This window comes from Phaseolus vulgaris, chromosome 10 (genome assembly GCF_051622355.1).
Source record: "Phaseolus vulgaris cultivar YP4 chromosome 10, ASM5162235v1, whole genome shotgun sequence".
NCBI classification, from domain to species: Eukaryota; Viridiplantae; Streptophyta; class Magnoliopsida; order Fabales; family Fabaceae; genus Phaseolus; species Phaseolus vulgaris.
Genome location: NC_143507.1, coordinates 40,735,238 through 40,752,270, shown reverse-complemented (window position 1 = coordinate 40,752,270; position 17,033 = coordinate 40,735,238). Strand labels below are relative to the sequence as shown.

Below are 17,033 nucleotides of genomic sequence, written 5' to 3'. Positions count from 1 at the left end.
GCTTTTTGACTTTGCTTAACAGTATTTATTAATTGCAAAGAAAAACAGCATTTATTAACTGCAACGTTCCACATTTTGAAATTTGTTCGTGTCTGTGTTTGATTTCATATAATAGTTCTCTGCTTTAAATACACTTGTTATTATATTTGGATGCTTATTTTGTGTAACACTCACACTAGCAAACTGCTCTGTTGCTTAGTGATTCGTCAAAGATATGATAAATGAGAATATTGATTGAAAATGAAGATAATATTAATAGTTAAAGATCAGCGAATTCGAACAAAACTATCATTAAAAAACTGAAAAGAAAAATTATGTCTAAGGTGAGAAGAGGTTGGTGAACAAACGCGTTGTCTGCAGGTAGTGGGAAGCACAGCAACAAGTACACAACACCATTACCATTCTGAAATGTATATGTTGTTTTTAAATCCTGTTTTCTTGTTGAGATTCACTTTTAAAATAATAATAGCTGGTTCAGTTTTGTAGATGACAAAATTATAATTACAAAGAAGTATTCATCAGTCAGATTTTTTTTAACAGAAATTAACATAGTCTTGATTTATTATTAAAATAATAAAAACTAAAACATGTTAGAAAATTATTTATAAAGTGTGAGAATGATTTATGGTAGGGTGTTAGGTTAAGTGTTAATGTCATAATTAGGACAACTTGTACAATTGCACTGTAATTATAACCAGTAACAGCTTTATTAGTCCCTACTATGTATGCAAATACCAAAGAACTTTTCATTTGAATGTTATCATTCTCATTCAAAATTAGTACCACAGTTGTTGTAGCCAATTTTTTTTTTGAAAGAACATATATAATAATGCCTTCTTCTTTTCTCTTTACTTTCTCTTCTTTTTAACCTTCTCTTTTTTCTTATTTTTTTCTACCAAGTGTGATTTGGTCATACCAAACCTCGATGGGGAAATATTATTAACTATTTGCCACACATAGAACTTTCTCACTGTGGAAGCTTCCATGTAATTTCCTCTTTCCTTTTCTATGCATGATGTCGTGTTTTGCAATTTTACAAAGATGACCAACTACACTTGTCTCTGTCAAAGTTGTATTCTTAACGTTTGAAATTAAAATAAGTTCCATTGACTTTTATCACAACAAGAAAAGTGGATAGAAGGTACATGTGAATAAGATGGTAGGAATATGAGAAGAGAAAAATACTAACAAGGATATATATCATTTATTTGGTTGAAGAATAATTTATTATTCACTTTTTGAATTTACTTTTTCTCTATTTTTATAAGGAGACTATATTGTGTTTTGTTATGTCAGAAACCATAATTTATTGTATTAGAATTCAAAAGCAACACTTTTTACTTTTTACAATTGCGTTTGAATTGTTAGTTATTGTAAAAAAAGTATGAAAGAAAATTCAGAAGAACTTCTCTATGAAAGAAGATTGTAGGAAACAAATATCAATAAGGAGAAATACAAGGTTTAGATGGTAAAGTAAATTTGAAATATTAGGTAATATGAGAGGTATTGATGATTTGATTGTGAAATATTATTAGGTTTGATATAAATGGGGTTGTTTTATTGGTTGATATGTGTGTACTTTCATGTGGAAAACATTTAGTTAAATATTAGATATCAAGTTGATAGATCAATTTTTTTTTATGGTAAATCAAAATCTAACAATTGGAATTTAAGAGATGAAAATGGATTTATACACTATAAACTATGGAAGAAAACTACTATATCATAAATCTAAATTTTTGCACTTCTCACATGCAAACTCTAAATAATGTGTTTTTACATAACAATGGATGAAAATAAAAATCTTATGATCAACAAATTTCTCCTTTATAGTATTTAACCTAATTATATATCAAGGACTTGTGTTCAAGTCTGCACAAGTTGATTTTTATAACAAATCTGCACAAGTTGATTTTTATAACAAATTATTATCTTATGCACATATTTTTAACAAAACTATATTTAAAAGTTATTTTTACTCTTATTAAGTTATGTTGAGTATTTAATTTAAGTTTATTTTTATTCATTTAAAATATACTACTTAATTTTAATTTGATTTACTATTTAATCTCTAAATTTTCCTTTTCACCTTATCAAATCACTTATCTTTTATTTTTTTAATAGATTTGATTTGTAAAACACTTTTAACTCTTTTATTTCATTATTTTATTTTTACTTCTACATTAAATTTCAATAGTCTTAAAAAATTAAAATAAAAAAGAAATCTTATACCACAATATAAATTATTATAATGAATATAAAATATAATATATATTAAAAGTATTTATTAATCATAATATAATTTATGGATTTGAAACATATTTATTAATAAATTTTAATCAGGTGGACATAAATATTTATCATTTACATGTCATAAACTAAAATATTAATTATATCTTAAAAAAGTATTGGCTTCAAAATAAATACTAAATTACCTTCTAAAATTAATTTAAAAAAAAATAAACATCTTAATCAATTATGATCTGAATAAATTTGTTCTTATTAGACGTGGCATTTAGTCATCCAAGATGGTAAATCCGAGTTATTAACCATGTTGGTTATGTTTTTTAAAAGATTAATGAGTTTTGTATTTTATGTGGAAACGTTCTAATACGATGAACGTATAGATAGGATGTCGAGTTTAAAATACATCCCACATATGATGATACTCTGCGGAGGTTGTTAATATCTAATAAATATTAATAACCCAGATTTCATAGATTGAGTAGTACAAAAATAAACTAAAATAAAAATAAAAAGTAAAATATGTTTTCAGGTTCTCAACTTTTACCAAATTTTTTTCACACTTTTAAATAAACATTTGATTTGTTTCAATTTTAAATTTTGTTGTTAATGTTATGGTGAGATGAAAACAACAAAGGAATTAAAATAAGTCGATCAACAAATCCTATCAATTTTTAGAAAGAATTCTACAAGTTTTTCGACTACATTTTTTACCCAAAATCTATAATTTAATTGTGATGAGAATGTATGCTCACCACCACAAAGGCAAGTGCAAACAGAGGATCTCATGGTTTGAGGAGCACACCCTCAACTACTACACAATGACAAATCAATTTTTTATTTATTATCAACAAAATTGAAGTATTAAAAGAAAAAAAATTAAGATATATAAATTTTATTGTATGTGAGCTTAATTGGTCTTTATCCTCATAAAAATAAGAGTATCCTCGTAAAAATAAGAGACTAAAAACATAATTTATTAATAAAAAATACATGTATTTCTATCTCCACAATTTTTACTTTCTGTATTCACATAATAATCAATATAATCTTTAAAACAACATCACTTAAGTATTAATGTGAAAAAGTAAAATTATTAAAGAAAATAAAATCCACCAAATACTTATTTAGAGATTAAAAATTAAAATTTCTAAGAATTAATGAACTAAAAATATAAAAAAAAAAATCACAAAAACAAAACGAAATTAGGTTTTTAGTTTTGGGCTCATTTCGAAATTGGATTAAACCCAATCCAACTTGCTACCCTACTATATTTAAAGTTATCAGTTTCTTCTCGACACCCAAAATTTTCAAAAGCCTTTATTTTTCTGTCAGGTAAGTTCTCAATTTCTCTCACCTTTCACATTAGGGTTTCTGGACAAAGGAATTTTCTGCGATTCCCCTCATCGAATTTTTTAAACACCCAAGTGGGGTTAGTGATAAAGGGGTTTTAGGGCATTGGTGGGTTTACACCTTTTTCGTTTTTGTTTGTTAGGTTAATCTATTGACGATTTTAATTCTGAAAGCGATTCGGACGAAGAGGATGAGGCCGATTTTTGCTGGGAACTTGGAGTATGATACTCGTCAATCGGAGCTTGAACGGTTGTTTTCAAAGTATGGAAGGATTGACCGCGTGGATATGAAATCTGGTAAAGCCCTCCCGGTTTGCATAATCAACCAAAGTATTTTTAGTGGGATTTTGTTTCTTTCGATTTGTCATTAGTTTCTCTTGCCTGGTGAGCGGTGATGATGAAGTACGAATTTGTTTTTGTTGAGTTTATTGTTTTTTTAAATTTTTGTGAGCAAACCCTACTCTTTTGTCCCTTTTTGAATATTAGCTCCGATTTTTACTTGACATGTTGAATGGTCAGTTGTCCAACCGATTTCGTGTTGCCCATATGCTGTGTCATTTAGTGTAAACTGTGAGGGTCTTTTAAGACAACTAGTTGTCACTCATTTTGTGAAGTTAGTGTATGAGTAAAACAGAGGGTGTGGCTCGTTGGCAACACACTGAGCTTGTGGGGAAAGACATGATTTCGATTCCCCACAGAACACATCCTTGGAGAGGGGTGAGGAACTTAAGGGTGACTAAGCTATAGTCCTGAGTAGTGATCTCATAGCTGGTCCAAAGATTGTAGCTTCTGGGGATAACCTTGGGCTTCCATTGGGGAGCCAAAGGACTTAATAATGGTGGTTAAAGAAAATTAACAAAATAAGATGTTCATCTAAATGGGACCTCATAGCCGTGTTTTGGAATTTGGATGTGAGCATATGGATGCTTTTGTGGCTTGAATATGTAGTTCCTATGGCCTGGTAGGAAGTAATGGAAGCCACAATTGCAATGCCTTTGGAAAGAAAATCCTCTGGTTTTTAAGTGTTTGTTTTGGCGCAGGAACTTCTACTAAGGGAAAACATGCCGAGCTTCTGTCTTGGCTTGCCAACCTCTCTGCAAATTTTTTTTGGAAGAAAACCTTCTTGCTTGCCTGCTCTCCTTCTACCCACTGATCTGCATTTTCTCATCTGATCATTCGTCACTCACCTCATCATCTCCCAACATTGACATTTCCACCAGAATGTTCTTAGTGGGATCATCAATCAATTTATTAAGCCATGCGTAGCTTATCTGAAAATAGGGGATCAATGAAATTCTGTCAAGTCATGCCATTCTATTTCTGAAATCACTTGTGCTGTCTGAATGGAGAAGCATGCTTAGCAGTCTCAGATCTGAATTTTGGATTTAACCTTTATTTGCAATCATGATTTTGTTCCTCATTCAACGCCTCTACAGCTTCATGTGCATCAGCCCTCACTTATATTCAGGTGTTGTATTCCTTTGTTCCTGACAGGGAAAATGATTTCCTGGTTTGGCTGATGTACTTCTGGTGAGGGATAACATGCTGATGTCTTTCTTAATCATCTATGCCTCTAATACTAGTTTTGTTGCAGGTTTTGCTTTTGTCTATTATGAGGATGAGCGTGATGCAGAAGAAGCAATTCGAGCACTTGACAATGTTCCATTTGGTCATGAAAAGCGAAGGCTGTCTGTGGAGTGGGCTAGGGTATGATAATGTTTTCATAACTATATTTTGGTTTTATTTACCTATTGATGAGATATCACAGTATCCTACCTGGTTTTAATAGGAGCTTATTGTTTTCCTTTGGCAGGGTGAACGTGGACGTCATCGTGATGGATCAAAGGCAAACCAGAGGCCAACAAAAACCTTGTTTGTGATTAACTTTGATCCAATCCGAACTAGAGTTCGTGATATAGAAAAACATTTTGAACCTTATGGAAATGTTCTTCATGTCCGAATTCGAAGGAACTTTGCATTCGTGCAGTTTGAAACACAAGAAGATGCTACTAAAGCTTTAGAGTGTACAAATATGAGGTAAATAATGAAAATTATATTGTCTTGTAGTAAAATTCAGTTTTTTTGTTTTTATTTTATTTTATTGAATACAAATATTAACGTTTTGGTTTCATTACACGTGCAGTAAGATCCTGGACAGGGTGGTGTCTGTGGAGTATGCTTTGAGGGATGATGGTGAGAGGGGTGACAATTATGATAGTCCTAGACGAGGAGGTTATGATAGATCACCCAGTCCAGTTTATCACAGGCGTCCGAGCCCCGACTATGGTCGTCCACGCAGTCCTGTCTATGATAGGTATAATGGTGGACCAGACAGACGGGTGAGTCCTGATTATGGCAGGGCCATTCCTGATTATGGCAGGCGCAGGAGTCCTGATTATGGAAAGCCAAGGAGTCCTGATTATGGAAAGCCAAGGAGTCCTGATTATGGAAAGCCAAGGAGTCCTGATTATGTAAAGCCCAGGAGTCCTGGTTATGGAAAGCCCAGGAGTCCTGGTTATGGAAAGCCTAGGAGTCCTGGTTATGGAAAGCCCAGGAGCCCTGATAATGGGAAGCCCAGGAGTCCTGATTATGGGAAGACCAGGAGTCCTGATTATGCGAAGCCCAGGAGTCCTGAATATGGTAGATATCGCAGGTATTATATTCTTGGTAAATTTAACCTTTTCGTGCACATGTTTTTTTCACTCTTCTAGCAGCTTATTTATTCTGTTTTATCTGCAGCCGTTCTCCATTGCGAAGGTCTAGAACGTAAGGGATGTCCGTTTTTAGGGTAAGAAGAAAGGCTACAATGGCACTGTCACTTTCTAGTAATTAGAATAGCAAGTGGTACATTATGTAGTAAAGGGTACTTATGAGTTTAATGTGGTTTGCATCTTTATTTAGCATTCAGTGTGCCATTGGTTCCATAGGGACCTAATATGAGACCCTGTTTAGTGTGGGATTATTGATATGCATATTTTTTCAATGACATCGTGCTTTGCTACAGTCAAATTCTATTTTCGTAGCCTAGTATTACACTATTGTGAATGAGTTCGCTCTTGCAGTTAATTTGTAATCAACTGTGCTCCGAAGTAACTGTTACTATGCATATCCAAGTAGCCTCATTTTATCAAAAGAAACCTTGTGTTTTTTTTATGAAATACTCCTAAATACTAACTCTGCCCCAACTCTGGAAAAACAAATTAAATAGTTGGTGGAAGTAGGTGTCTAAATTTACACTTCTTAGTATAGGAATTGCTCTGGTGGATAAATAATTTCTTATTTGTAAAATACTGGTATGGTAGCCTTGGGTGTATATTAGTTTAGTTTGTTAATTTGTATAGTAGTTTGGTGGTTTATATGAAAATTTAGGTAAGGTTGGGAAAGCATGTTAGGAAAAGAGGGTAAATATGTAGTTTGGTGGCTTCTTTTTTGTCATTTTCAAACTGAGAATATTATTTGTGTGAATCCATCCGATAAGGTTTTAACGGTGAGGTGAGGGAAGAGACAAAAAGGCAATGTTTAATGTAGCAGCCTCGTTTGAAGTTTTTTATTTGCTTAATGTGGAATCGATAAACTTTTAGGGGGAAAACATGAGTAATTAGCCGTCGCATTGGGCAATTGTTCAAATTAAAGCAATATAACATCTTAGTTGCAATTATTTTGTCCCAATCAATACTTATTTTGATATTTAAAATTGTATAACCATTTTTATCATAACTTTTTTTAAGAATATCATTTATAAATTTCTCTAATTTCCAATTCCTAAATAATAGTTTTTTAAAGAATTAAAATTTCATTATTTTATTTAGTAGAATTTAAAGTTGTTTTTAAGTAAATAAAATAAAAAGTATATAACTTTTTTATAACTTTAAAATTATATAACAGAATAAATATGTATATATATGTTTAAATGTGGTTACTGTAAATTATTTGAAGTCTCAGTTAATGAAATATTTGAGTAATGTATACATTGAGGTTGAATAGTAATAAATGAGCTATTAAAAGATATTACCTATTTTGGATTCATTATTACGCAGTCCCATAATCCTAATCACCATATTAACCATTAAGCATTATTGTGCCGGGATACTTAATTGTTGAGCTATTGTTGTTCTGTTTCATTGACTTAGTTCTAAAGGAAGTTCATAGCTGAATTCCACTTCTATAAAGTGAGAACAAATATTTAAAAACAAAAATACATTGATAATTATTGACTAAAATTTCAACATATGAATTACTACTAATATCAAAATTTGTTATACATGTATTTGATTTTTATTGTAACTTCAAAAATTAATTTTTAATTAAAAATAAATTTTATGATAATTGTTTTTACAATATAAGAGACCGAATATCTCCTATCAAATATCTTTAATCTTCTCTTCTTCTATTATCCATCCGTCAAGTCTGAGAGGTATAGTATTAGTAAAGACACTCAAACGTTTAAATTAATTTTATTTATAATTTTTTATTGGGTCTTCTTTCTTAATAATGTTAGTCTAGATTTACTAAATTCTTAATAGTACTTTGTAGTTCTTAATTTAGATTAGTCCAATTAATCGATGAGGTTTTTATTGAAAGATCGAGTGATTTTTCGTGTTGCCAATCATTCGGTTTATCATGATAGGAAAGTAATAATAATAATAATAATAATAATAATAATAATAATAATAATAATAATAATAATAATAATAATAATAATAATAATAATAATAATAATAATAATAATATTATTATTATTATTATTATTATTATTATTATTATTATTATGCAGGTTAATAACAAAAACCAACTAACTAGCCCATCTTTGCAAGAAACTAAAATTGATTTAAAGAAAATAAGAAAAACCATCCACCATTATTTTGTCATTTATCCTTTCATACATAACCACTGAATGATAATGAATCTGAATCATCTTCTACATCAATTTATCAAAACTTATTTCCTCTTTCATTGACTTTTCCTTTTACGAGAAACACTCAATCATTTAACTAATAACATAACTATTGGCTATGTCTGCCCAAGATGAAACCATCAAATGAAACTAATATTTTCTATCAGGTAAAAAATGTAACAAAAATGCCTTTCTTGAGATAAATTTATCATTAAACACTTACAAGATAAAAGAAAAGAGTAAAACTTATCTACTGTTGGCTATCATTTGATATTCATACTGATTGAAGAAATTCATTTCATTAATAATGAACACTCCTTCAAGACAAAGATGAGTTTCATGAATTGTAGCAGCAGCTTAAAACAGACAAGATTTTGATTCATAATTGACTACAAAAGGAGCAATAATAATTACATGTCTAAGTTGGGGAGTTCCTAAGTTCTTCATGAATTGCCTTTTCCAGCCATGACTCAGCATCTTCCATCATTCCAGGGCTAAGCCTGACCATGAGAATGCAAAATTCAGTTTCATTAAGCTTTCCATCACCATCAAGATCACCTTGTCTAACCATAGCATCTGCATCCTCCATACTCATGCCCTCTATACCAAGAAGAGCTGAGTTTCTCCTCAGACTCTCACTTGTTATCAAACCTTTTTCTGGGTCTGATAGAAGCTTGAAACCACCACACAGTTCTGACACAAAGGACTCCACATCAAGCTTCTCTGCCATCACAGGCAGCAAGTCCTCAAACTCTGTCTCCATGCTGTGCTGCTTGCTTTCCATTTTATGATACCAACCTTCCCTTTTCTTCTGCTTTCTCTTGAAGCAGAAAGCGACTTTGGAAGACTTTATCTTATATAAGAATGAAGAAGACTCGATGAGAATTCGTTAGGACAAGTAGTCTTTTATAGACATGTAAAACTTCTACCTTTTGGAATAAACACTTCCTAACAAAAATAAATTATTCTAAGCTCCCAACTTATAAGCTTCATTCAAACTCCAAAACCACCATAGATTCTTTTCTAAGTGTATCTTACTCCCTTATTCTTTTCTAATATACTTTTTTATTTGTTAGTCATAATAATTTCATGATTTTTTTATCGATAAAAATAAATAAAAGTATTTAAAAAATACCCAATCTTTATAAAAAGATTAAATTATTTTCCAACTCACTAAACATAACAAAGATCTTACATATCCCAACCACTTTCATGCACAGTACACACATTGGGGGTAGGTCATAAACATATAGGGTAACTTTTTTTTTTTTTTATTAAGAATGATGTTTGCAAAAGAAAATGAAAGTGGTGGTGGTGATGAGGTTCATCACCAGAGACAAATTTGTGGGTGAGAGTTCTGAATTTTACCAAGTCAAGAAGTTGAGGAATCTAGAGAAGCCTGTCTTTGAGAAGTAGATAAGTATTATTTGATGTGCATGCCATTGATTATGATTTTTCATTTTCATTTTCATTTTGATGATGAGTTTTATATGCATAGGAAGGTTTCTAGGAAGGTGCCTTTGGTGGGAGCAGAAGGATATTCTTGTTCAGACGTAATCTTGAGTTGTAGGAACTGTTCCATACATTGGCTTCCATGAAGCTTCCTCTTCCATTTCTAGTTTTCTTCCATCCATCAAATTTTGCTATTCTGTCGTCTTCTCAATCAATCATATACATGACAAGTGCCATAATAATTTATTTGTTTTTAAACCACAACCTTTCCACATGGGGCATATAATTCTCCATCGCAACATTTTTTTTTATTTCTTTTCTCAAATCATATCACAACATCTAGTTTTCTTTTACTTTGGTTTTACATTTTCTTTCCCTTTGTTTCTTTATTTGAGAGTTTGCACCAATGCCCTCTTCACGTGTTTCACAAATAGTACATCATTGCTTAGTGGCAACTTTTCATATTCATAAACTAATTAGTAATGTACCGGTAGGCACCGACCGACCGAATGCACAATAAATGTAAGGGCATTTATGTGACAAGCTAAGTTGGTTAAGATACACCTCCGAAGAATAAGGAATATGCGTTTAAAGAAGATATGTTCCCCGGGTATTCCGGAGCACGACTAGCAAGACATATCCATAACCACCCTGAGTCCAAGGGACAGAAGGCCCATTAGGCAATCCTATAAATACTGTGCTCAAGCCAGAGAAAGGTACGTTTTCATTCACTTACGAAACTGCGCTTAGAATCTCATACTTACTTGAGCGTCGGAGTGCCTTCGCAGGTACCCTCCCCCGCCCGACCGAAGGAGACACCAAGAAGGAACGACCAACTGAAGGAGACACCAAAAAGGAACCACCGACCGAAGGAGAAAAAGATCGACACGTCAGCAATCTCATTACGTCAACCGACCGTGCCTGGGCCCCATTTCTCCAAACAGGTACAATTGGCGCCCACCGTGGGGCCGAGGCAAATCTTCAACTTTTTGAAGATATAATGGTTGCGACAAGAAACAACAACGACGCTATGGCAGAACAGATGACTATGATTCAAACCCTCCAAGCTCAGATGGAGGAACTGCGACAAAAGGGGATGGAAGACCATCGCCAACATGAAGAAGATAGACGCCGCCAAGAAGAAGAAATCGCCTTATTAAGAGAGCAGAATGCACGGCTCCAGCAACAGGTCGATAATCCCGAACGAGAAGGCCAATCCCATATGGCCGACCGAACCGCCTCTCTCATACCTACACCGACTAATACCAATCCTGCTTTCAGAGCTGAAACAGTCGAACGAAAGTCCAGTAAAAGGGGTCATCCTTTAACAGACGAAATTATCACTACACCACTTCCTGACAAATGGAGAGGTCTCGCTATTAAACTCTATGACGGCTCGACCGACCCGGACGAGCATTTAAATGTGTACAAGACGCAAATGACTTTGTATACCACAGATAATAATGTGTGGTGTAAAGTATTCCCCACGTCCCTTCAAGGAGAACCCCTTACTTGGTTTACAGAGCTGCCTCCGAACTCCATTGACGACTTTGACATCTTAGCTGTAAAATTCTCCACTCAATATGCCACCAGCCGACCGCATCACATGTCCTCCATGTCTCTCCTAGCGGTACAACAAGAAAAAGGTGAATCTCTCAGAACTTTTCTAGATAGGTTCAACAAAGCATGCATGCACATCCGAGGACTCAAGCAGGAAGTTGCATTGCACCATTTGGTCTCGGCCATCCGACCGAGCCGTTTTACTGAAAGTCTCATCAAGAAACCGCCTCAAGACATGGAAGACCTTCGAACTCGAGCAACCAAATTCATGCAAATCGAAGAACACATCGATTACCACCAACGGTTCAAAACCGTCGGATCTGGAGTCCTCAAAGATCAAACCCCGAACAAAGAAAGAGAAGTCGAGACCGAACGCACCGCCCAAATCACTCCAAGATCCGACCGGAGCAGAGGAGGCCGAATCCCCAGGTTTAACAGTTATACCCCCTTAACTGGGCCGAGGGGACGAGCCCTAGATGAAGCACTACAAACAGACTTAATTCCGATATTGAAGCAATATCAAACGCCACCGAATGCAGACACCGCTAAGCATTGTCAATACCATCGAAACTTCGGCCATACGACCGAAGGATGTCAGGCGTTGAAGGACAAAATCGAAGAGCTCATTCAGGCTGGTCATTTGAGGCAGTTCGTTAAGAGGACAAGAAATTCAAGATCCCCACCACGGAGTACTGACCGTACATCTCGTGGTGTCGACCGGTCGTACCGTAACGATTATAAACGTCGAACCGACCATAACCAGGCTTCGCGGAAACGCAGTGAAAGCCCCGTTCGACGTACACGCGCCCGCAGCATAAGTCCCGACCGAAACACCCGCCCTCGCCAACGAGTCCGCGAAGTCATCAACATGATTGCTGGACCCGTTAATTTGGGCGAACCGAACCACGAAGCTAATTATATAGCTGGAGGCTTTGCCGGTGGCGGGTGCTCAAATTCCGCCCGAAAGAAACATCTCCGAGACATCCAGTCCGCTCATGTTACCACAAGGAGGCGTCCACACATACCTCCGATCACCTTCACTGACGATGACTTTACAGCTATAGATCCAGCCCAGGACGACCCCATGGTAATCACTGTCGAAATTGACAAGTTCGCAATTGCCAAGACCTTGGTCGACCAAGGTAGCTCAGTCGACATATTATACTGGGAAATCTTCAAGAAAATGCGCATTCCAGAATCAGAAATTCAACCCTATAACAAACAAATTGTAGGGTTCTCAGGTGAACGGGTCGACACTAAGGGGTATATAGACTTGTATACAACCTTCGGTGAGGAAGACGGTCTCCACAAAACAATAAACGTACGATATCTGCTGGTTAACGCCCAGACTTCTTACAACATCCTGCTCGGCCGGCCGTCTATCAACAGATTAAAAGCCATTGTCTCCACCCCACACTTAGCCATGAAATTCCCTTCGGCCACTAACGACATTGCAACCATCCATGTCGATCAAAAAACTGCTAGAGAATGCTATGTCGCAAGTTTGAAAAGTGAGCCAACTCGACGACTCTATACAACCAATCCGGACGACCGAATCCCGCAAAAACGAGGGCGTTCCCCCACACGGCGTTCCGGACGACACATGTCCCGTCGTCAGATGATAGCCCTTGTTGACCTCGACCCTTGCATGGACGATCCCCGTATGGAAGCAGGAGAAGACTTGCATCCATTCCCGCTTCGCGATGATCGCCACACTACGCACATCGGTACTTCGCTGAAACCGGACGACCGAATGGCCATCGGGACGACACTTGTTAAAAATTCCGATCTTTTCGCCTGGACGGCCGCTGATATGCCTGGCGTAGACCCACAGGTTATCACTCACCGATTATCACTGTATAGAGAAGCTAAGCCAATAGCTCAAAAGAAAAGACATCTAGGCGAGGAACGACGTCAAGCCGCACGTGAGGAAGCCGACAAATTGTTACAGGCTGGATTCATTCGGAAGGCCCATTACACCACATGGCTAGCCAACGTGGTTATGGTGAAGAAAGCGAACGGAAAATGGCGTATGTGTGTTGACTACACAGACCTCAATAAAGCTTGCCCAAAAGACTCGTATCCTCTGCCTACCATTGATCGTCTCGTTGACGGTGCAGCCGGACATCACATCCTCAGCTTCCTTGATGCCTACTCTGGCTATAATCAAATCCAAATGCACCCGGCCGACCGAAAGAAGACGGCCTTCATGACTGATTCCGGCAATTTCTACTATGAAGTTATGCCCTTCGGACTCAAAAATGCCGGAGCCACTTATCAAAGACTAATGGACCACGTATTCCACAACATGATTGGTAGGAATGTTGAAGTCTATGTCGATGACATCGTCGTCAAGTCTGACTCATGCAAACAACATATTGCCGACCTAAAAGAAGTTTTTCAGGCCCTTCGCCAACACCAGATGCGACTCAATCCTGACAAGTGTGCGTTCGGCGTCGAGGGGGGTAAGTTCTTAGGTTTTATGCTAACTCATAGAGGCATAGAAGCTAACCCCGAGAAGTGCAGAGCTATCTCCGAAATGCGAAGTCCCAACTCCATTCAGGAAATTAAGAGACTTATCGGCCGACTCACCGCACTATCCAGATTTGTTCCTAAACTCGCCGAACGAACGAGACCCATCGTCCGACTACTAAAAAAAGCATCCCGCTTCGAGTGGTCGACCGAATGTGAGGAAATTTTCCTCGATTTGAAAACTTTTTTATCAACCCCGCCGGTCATCCAGAAACCGGACGCACGAGAACCCATCATAGTCTACCTCGCCGTTTCACACGAAGCCGTCAGCTCAGTCTTAGTGCAAGAAATTAATTTTGAAGAACGGCCGATTTACTTCGTCAGCCGCGCCCTTCATGGCGCCGAAATCCGATACCAGACGATCGAAAAGGTAGCCATGGCCCTCATCATTACCGCCCGACGAATGCGTATGTATTTTCAGAATCATCGGATTATTGTTCGGACAAATTACCCTATTGTAAAGATCCTCACTAAGCCAGATTTAGCCGGACGAATGATCGGTTGGACGATCGAACTATCCGAATTCCATATTCAGTACCAACCACGAGGAGCGATCAAGTCGCAAGCTCTCGCCGATTTCGCAGCTGAACTCACTACTTCTTCAGCCGAGACCGAACATTCATCATGGATCTTATATGTTGACGGCTCCTCCAACGAGAGGTCGTGCGGCGCTGGAGTCGTTTTGGAAGGCCCCGGCGAGATTGTCATCGAGCAAGCCCTCAAATTCGACTTCAAAGCTTCAAACAATCAGGCCGAATATGAAGCCATATTAGCCGGTCTACGTCTCGCTCAAGAATTAGAAATCACTAAGTTAATTTGCAAAAGTGATTCCCGGCTTGTCATCGGTCAGCTTAACGACGAATATGAAGTCCGAGAAAGCTTTTTACAGCGATACTATCACTTAGTCAAACAGTCGATGAACACCTTTTCTGAAATTTCTATGCAGCACGTTCGACGCGATCACAATACCCGCGCAGACGCCTTGTCCCGGTTAGCAACCACGAAGTGTAAAGGAATGCATCGGTCAGTCATCCATGTTACGCTTGCACGCCCAAGCATGGACCCACAGGAATGCCTGACGACCGACACGGAATCTACTTGGATTACCCCAATCAAGCAATATTTACTCGACGGCACATGTAGTCCTCTCGGCGAAAAAACCATGAAGCTGCAGGCAGCCCGTTTTGTCTTAATCGGCGACGACCTTTATCGCCGAGGTTATACCCAACCACTCCTTAAATGTTTGACACCAGACCAAGCTTCCTATGTCATCCAAGAATTGCACGAAGGAATTTGCGGAACTCACTCCGGCGCACGGACAATGGCTGCCAAAGTATTCCGGGCCGGATACTACTGGCCGATCGTCCAGGGTGACTGCACCAATTTCGTCCAAAAATGTCTTAAATGCCAAGAGTTTGGCACTTTGTCCCATCAAAAGCCTGAGGAATTCCATTTTGTTATCACCTTGGCCGTTCGTCCAATGGGGTATGGACATCATTGGTCCTTTCGCCCCCGGAAAAGGCCAGTGTAAATTCTTACTAGTCGGCATTGATTACTTCACCAAGTGGATCGAAGCCGAGCCCCTGACTGCAATCACCGCCCGCAATGTTCAAAATTTCGTATGGAAAAATATCGTTTGCCGCTTCGGGCTTCCACAAATCATCATCACCGATAACGGTCGGCAATTCACCGACCGAACGTTAGCTGAATTTTACGAGAAGCTCCACATCAAACACATCGCTAGTTCAGTCGAACATCCGCAAACAAACGGACAGGCAGAAGCTGCAAACAAAGTCATTTTGAACGAACTAAAGAAACGTCTCGGCCCAGCAAAGGGCAACTGGACTGAAGAACTCTTAGAAGTCTTATGGGCATATCGCTGTACTCCTCAGACGACTACACAAGAAACGCCGTACAGCCTAACGTATGGCACCGAAGCTATGATCCCCGTCGAGATTGGCGAACCCTCTCTCCGTCGGCAAACCCTTGATCTTGATCTAAACAAGGAAAGCCTCTCTCGGTCGGCCTCGATCTCATCAACGAACTCCGGGACAAGTGTAGAATTAGAGAAGAAGCATGCAAAATTCGGGCAGCCAGACGATACAACTCCAAAGTTAAACCAAGATTGTTCCACAAAGGCGACTTAGTATGGCGAATGCGGAGCAGCGCTCGGAAGGAAGGAGGCAAGTTCTCCAGCAATTGGGAATGACCTTTTCGCATAGCAGATACGGCAGCCGGTGGAGCCTATTATTTAGAACATTTATCTGGGAAGGAAATACCGAGAACGTGGAATGCCACGCATCTCAAATTTTATTACAGTTGAACTTTAATAATAAAAGTGCACTCTTTCCTCGCTCGGTCGGTTTTTCCCTAAGGAGGGTTTACGACCGAGAAGGTTTTAACGAGGCACTAAATTAAAATCTAAATCTCCTAGTCCTTTACTCAATTCATATCTCGTTCGGCATCAGAATTATCTTATTACTTAAATGTAATCAGAATTATATATGCCTCGTTCGGCATCAGAATTATCTTATTACTTTAATGTAATGTAATCAGAATTATTTATGCCTCGTTCGGCATCAGAATTACCTTATTACTTTAATGTAATCAGAATTATTTATGCCTCGTTCGGCATCAGAATTATCTTATTACTTAAATGTAATCAGAATTATCTATGCCTCGTTCGGCATCAGAATTATCTTATTACTTTAATGTAATGTAATCAGAATTATTTATGCCTCGTTCGGCATCAGAATTACCTTATTACTTTAATGTAATCAGAATTGTTTATGCCTCGTTCAGCATCAGAATTATCTTATTACTTTAATGTAATCAGAATTATTTATGCCTCGTTCGGCATCAGAATTATCTTATTTTAACGTAATCGGAATTATTTATGCCTCGTTCGGCATCAGAATTATCTTATTACTTAAATGTAATCAGAATTATCTATGCCTCGTTCGACACCCGAATTATCTTATTACTTTAACGTAATCGGA

At 37.3% G+C, this 17,033-nt stretch overlaps 2 protein-coding genes across 4 annotated transcripts; one reads left to right on the top strand and one right to left on the bottom strand.

Moving 5' to 3' along the window:
• The first annotated feature begins 3,514 nt into the window (after nt 1-3,514).
• LOC137818324 (serine/arginine-rich splicing factor RS31) lies at nt 3,515-6,605 on the top strand. Of its 3 annotated transcripts, XM_090296422.1 has the most exons (7): nt 3,544-3,579; nt 3,740-3,893; nt 4,637-5,064; nt 5,191-5,303; nt 5,410-5,633; nt 5,740-6,249; nt 6,336-6,605. In XM_090296422.1, the coding sequence occupies exons 3-7, from the start codon at nt 5,001-5,003 to the stop codon at nt 6,364-6,366; spliced, it is 942 nt and encodes a 313-aa protein (XP_090152548.1). In that variant the 5' UTR covers nt 3,544-3,579; nt 3,740-3,893; nt 4,637-5,000; the 3' UTR covers nt 6,367-6,605. The 3 variants fall into 3 exon arrangements, with proteins under 3 accessions (XP_068477771.2, XP_090152548.1, XP_068477773.2); XM_068621670.2 differs by lacking the exon at nt 4,637-5,064 and having other exon boundaries at nt 3,515-3,579; XM_068621672.2 differs by lacking the exon at nt 3,544-3,579 and having other exon boundaries at nt 3,595-3,893.
• Nucleotides 6,606-8,770: 2,165 nt separating this feature from the next.
• Nucleotides 8,771-9,948, bottom strand: LOC137818920 (Calcium-binding EF-hand family protein). Its single transcript, XM_068622577.2, has 2 exons — nt 9,859-9,948; nt 8,771-9,343 (listed from the first exon to the last, which is right to left on the bottom strand). Exon 2 carries the CDS (start codon nt 9,272-9,274, stop codon nt 8,909-8,911), a length of 366 nt encoding a protein of 121 aa, XP_068478678.2. The 5' UTR covers nt 9,275-9,343; nt 9,859-9,948; the 3' UTR covers nt 8,771-8,908.
• Between the last annotated feature and the right edge of the window lie 7,085 nt (nt 9,949-17,033).

Excerpts from the sequence above, each read along its gene's own strand:
- LOC137818324 (XM_068621670.2), top strand. The coding sequence starts at position 3,788 with ATGAGGCCGATTTTTGCTGGGAACTTGGAGTATGATACTCGTCAATCG. Across the intron at positions 3,894-5,190 it reads CCGCGTGGATATGAAATCTG|GTTTTGCTTTTGTCTATTAT; the intron begins GTAAAGCCCTCC and ends GTTTTGTTGCAG. Across the intron at positions 5,634-5,739 it reads TTAGAGTGTACAAATATGAG|TAAGATCCTGGACAGGGTGG; the intron begins GTAAATAATGAA and ends TTACACGTGCAG.
- LOC137818920 (XM_068622577.2), bottom strand. The coding sequence starts at position 9,274 with ATGGAAAGCAAGCAGCACAGCATGGAGACAGAGTTTGAGGACTTGCTG.